Below are 3,798 nucleotides of genomic sequence, written 5' to 3'. Positions count from 1 at the left end.
ATAAACTTGTATTAGTATATACAAACAAATAAATCAATTTGGTAACTTTTCTACTATAACAAACCGCATTTTACCGAGATAAAAGTAAAGTATCTCTTGTGTCAATTGCCCCTTTAAAAGTGTAAAGCGGCGGAAACATGCAACACGTGCGATGAAGGACTCTTGGCGCTGAGGACCAGAATAAAAAGCTTGAAAAGAAGCTGCGACTCGCGAAGAGGGTCTCTTAGTTGTGATTAAAGACTCGATTGGTCGGAAGGGGGAGCGCGTGCGCGGCCATGCGCGCTGATAGATGCTGAGGCGAGGCCGATACAGCGCCAGTGATGCTGAGTACACGGTGGTACGGATAAGGGAGTGCCTCACGGTGGTGCACTAGTGCCGTCGCTGTTCGTAGTGCCAACATTTACAACCCGCTATCGTGCTGTGTATTAGAATCAGCATTCCCAACACAAATCAACTAGCTTACACCATTGATGCTGATACTATGTGTGATACTCTCGTTTATATTTATTTTCCGATTTTGTCCAAATAGGTATATTTTTGGGAAATATTTCAATCCGTACAGAAACATGTCCGGGTGCCGATGTTCGAGGCGGTATTAAATGTGGTGACTTGTTGCTGTAGTGATCGATAACTGCGGTTGGAGATCACCATGAGATTGACCTGCCTCGCTTTGGTTCTATCGCTCTACTGTGTTAACAAAAACAACAAATATATGTATTTTGTGGTACTTCACGTCATATATTTAGAGCTTGACTTGTTCATGAATAAACTTAGGTTATAGGATATTTGATCAATTATAGTTTCAATAAAAATTTGTATTTATTTTAGGATGATTATAGATTTTAAATAAAACGTTTATAGGAACCAAAATATTTTTTCCTACGAACAGAACATTATCAATCAATAATAGTATATGGTTCAAATTAATGGACGTTTACAGAACCATGCTATTTAGATTCATTACAGTTGAATAATAAGTAATATAATTTTTTTTCCATTTTCGTAAATTATTATTAAATGAATATTAGTTGCTTTTATGTCCAACAATAGCGATGTTTCTTTTGTACAATATTGTACACTACTCTAGTTTCAAATTTAGAAGTTTACAACTTCATAACAATTCTAATATTAAATATCCTCTCCGAATGGTAGACAAAATACGTTATTGGTAATTCTAAACAATTGTTTAGTGTATGTGGACAGTTAAACAATAATGGATGTGACGTCACATAGACTTATATGGGAATAATAATCAACAGCTATGACGTTGACGATCTGTCAGAGGTGCGGCCGACGTGAGTGTCAGTGACGCGATGTCTCCGGCGAATCTTACCCTCACGTTCCTGGAACCCGACAACTCGTCCGTGGGACTCGACTGGGAGAATTTCCCGCTTTTGGATCTCAACTACTCTTTTTCCCCAAACGCTTCCAACTCCACTGTTACTCCTCACGCCGCTCGCAACTACTTTGCCCTCCTCTTGCTCGTCTTTCCGTTCCTCACCCTCTTCGGGAATGTCCTGGTCATCCTTGCGGTGTTCCGGGAGAGGTCCTTGCAGACTGCTACCAACTACTACATCATCAGTCTCGCACTTGCCGATCTTCTTGTTGCCGTCGTCGTCATGCCTTTCGCCGTTTATTTTCAGGTATGTTGTTGTTTTGAGATCTATGAGTAGAGTATATTGGTGTATAGCCTAAATTGAGGTTTCAAATGGTCATTAATTGTACACAGCAACAGCTTATTAGAATAATTTTGTTGGTTTAACTATTTGCTATACCAAATATTATATATGTTTTACTACAATGAAAAAAAATGTATTTTTGTCCATTTACCAACAAAAACCTAACTATTTGTGTCCCTTACATGTTTCGGAAAAGGATAATTTATATAAAAATTTATTTAATCGTTGTGTAAAAATTGGATATGTCCATATGCTTAACAACTACATTTGTTCTGTTCTGTCTAGAAATTGTCTCTATAATTTTAGGGCTAACGAATATTCCATGTTTATGGTCATAATAACGTAAAGGATCGATAAAGTAGGCTATTAGGCAAATTGTATCTTCCAAATAAAAACATTTATATAAAGCAAATTGTTTAAATTTTCTATTGAACAATCATGCTTGAATTAAAAATACATATTGTAATACAAAATTAAATTGCCTGTTAGGTCCTTAACACACAAAAGTTTAGGGCCGTGAAACAAAATCGTAAAGCAAATATAAAGCACTTTTTATGGTTGAAACATGGACCTCTTTTAGTAGTTAGACAGTTCGTTATTACCAATTCTAGTAAAGGAATTATTTTTTTTTCAATGAGCTATTGACGTAAGTAATCTATTCTTACAAGAAAAGGAATTCGTTGATATTCGTCCGTTTAAATGCTATTATCTTATTATATCTACACTACGGCTATCTTTTATACATATCCTGGTGTGTTGAAGTCACATAAAATAAATAATCTCAGCAATAATATTAATCCCAAGTGACCCAAGCTGCACACGTATTCAGTTTCAAACTGTTGTATGACTTTGTAAAATCTATCTACGAAATAGTTAATGCAATCAACCTGAGTCCTTAGGTTTGTTGTGTAATACGTAAGTTTTGAAAAAATATTACGGCTTATATAGTTTCCTAAAATTGCGTGAAACCCTTTACTACGGAATCTTGCTAGGCGAAAAACAGTATATTAGTATTAATATTATATTAGTAACCAAATTTGTCACTAATTACAAATGGAAGTACATCAGGATGTTTTATTTATCATACTATGTTAATTTATAGAAAGGTATAACCTACACAATGAAATAGTTTAACCAGTCAAACTTCTATCATAAGAGCACTTCAAACTTAATTGTTAGTCAATCTATAGGTAACAGTCTCCTCAATGAAGGTGACTTGAAGTAACGTAACCAATTGCTGTACAAAGCTACTGCTCACCTTAAGGTACTTATTTTACTTTATTCAAGTGTACGTCAAGATCGTCTCACATTTTTTTGACATTATAAAAAGTACATTACATGAAACATTTAATCAAAAGTCACAGATTTAAAATAATTATACATAGAGGTAAATTGCCTACTATCATTTATGCTATGATAAATTAAAATAATAATTATAAGGTCCACGAATCAGTTAGTAGTAAAGTATACTACTACTTAAGAAATAACATATAGATTATGTACGTTACATTTTCAAAGGTATGATACACAACAAACTTACCTTATGGAATTCTAGATTATTATTACCTTAACAGTTAAGTTTCTATTACGATGGCAAGTTTAAAACCGGGTTTATGTCGGTTTTATGACCCGGATATGACCTGAGAGGCGAGAAAATATGAGAGAAATCTTGGAACATATAAAAGCACTAAGGTCCTTATATAGGTCGCCCCCTGCTGGTGGCTTTAACTCATCGTTTGTGCTACTGTACTGTATTCATCATACTTATAGTAGTAACAGTCCATAAATGTATTGAGTAGCAGAATTCAACCACACAGTTTCTTTACACAGTTTCTTTCACCCACAAATGCCAAATATTTAGGTCTATATTGAAAGTGGAAACATAACACTTGGTTCATCTAGGATTGGGAAAGTGCAATTAGCTATGTGTTTCGATACTGGTTAAGGGTGGGGTTAGCTTAATACCAAACAAAATTTAATAATTGAGATCTTTCATTGATGATGTTATTGTTTCCAGTAACAAATATAAAAAGGTAAACATGAATAATACTGTATAGAATATTATAAGCTCTATGTAAGCGGTTTACTTTAAACTTAAATATAATATGAGTTGATTTTG

General features: G+C 34.4%; 1 protein-coding gene across 1 annotated transcript; it reads left to right on the top strand.

Annotated features, from left to right (window-relative positions):
* The first annotated feature begins 331 nt into the window (after nt 1–331).
* Nucleotides 332–1,979, top strand: LOC128985281 (dopamine D2-like receptor). The gene is made up of 3 exons (XM_054404672.1): nt 332–714; nt 1,191–1,643; nt 1,965–1,979. Exons 2-3 carry the CDS (start codon nt 1,314–1,316, stop codon nt 1,977–1,979), a joined length of 345 nt encoding a protein of 114 aa, XP_054260647.1. The 5' UTR covers nt 332–714; nt 1,191–1,313.
* Nucleotides 1,980–3,798: the final 1,819 nt, after the last annotated feature.

The sequence above is a fragment of the Macrosteles quadrilineatus genome, unplaced genomic scaffold (assembly GCF_028750875.1).
Source record: "Macrosteles quadrilineatus isolate MER2022 unplaced genomic scaffold, UCM_ALF_1.0 Scaffold_2__2_contigs__length_208266976, whole genome shotgun sequence".
In the NCBI taxonomy this organism is placed as follows: domain Eukaryota; kingdom Metazoa; phylum Arthropoda; class Insecta; order Hemiptera; family Cicadellidae; genus Macrosteles; species Macrosteles quadrilineatus.
The sequence above is the reverse complement of the archived record's forward strand: the minus strand, read 5'-3'. Positions and strand labels throughout refer to the sequence as shown.

What these genes read in the sequence shown, in the direction of transcription:
- LOC128985281 (XM_054404672.1), top strand. Translation starts at nt 1,314, where the DNA reads ATGTCTCCGGCGAATCTTACCCTCACGTTCCTGGAACCCGACAACTCG.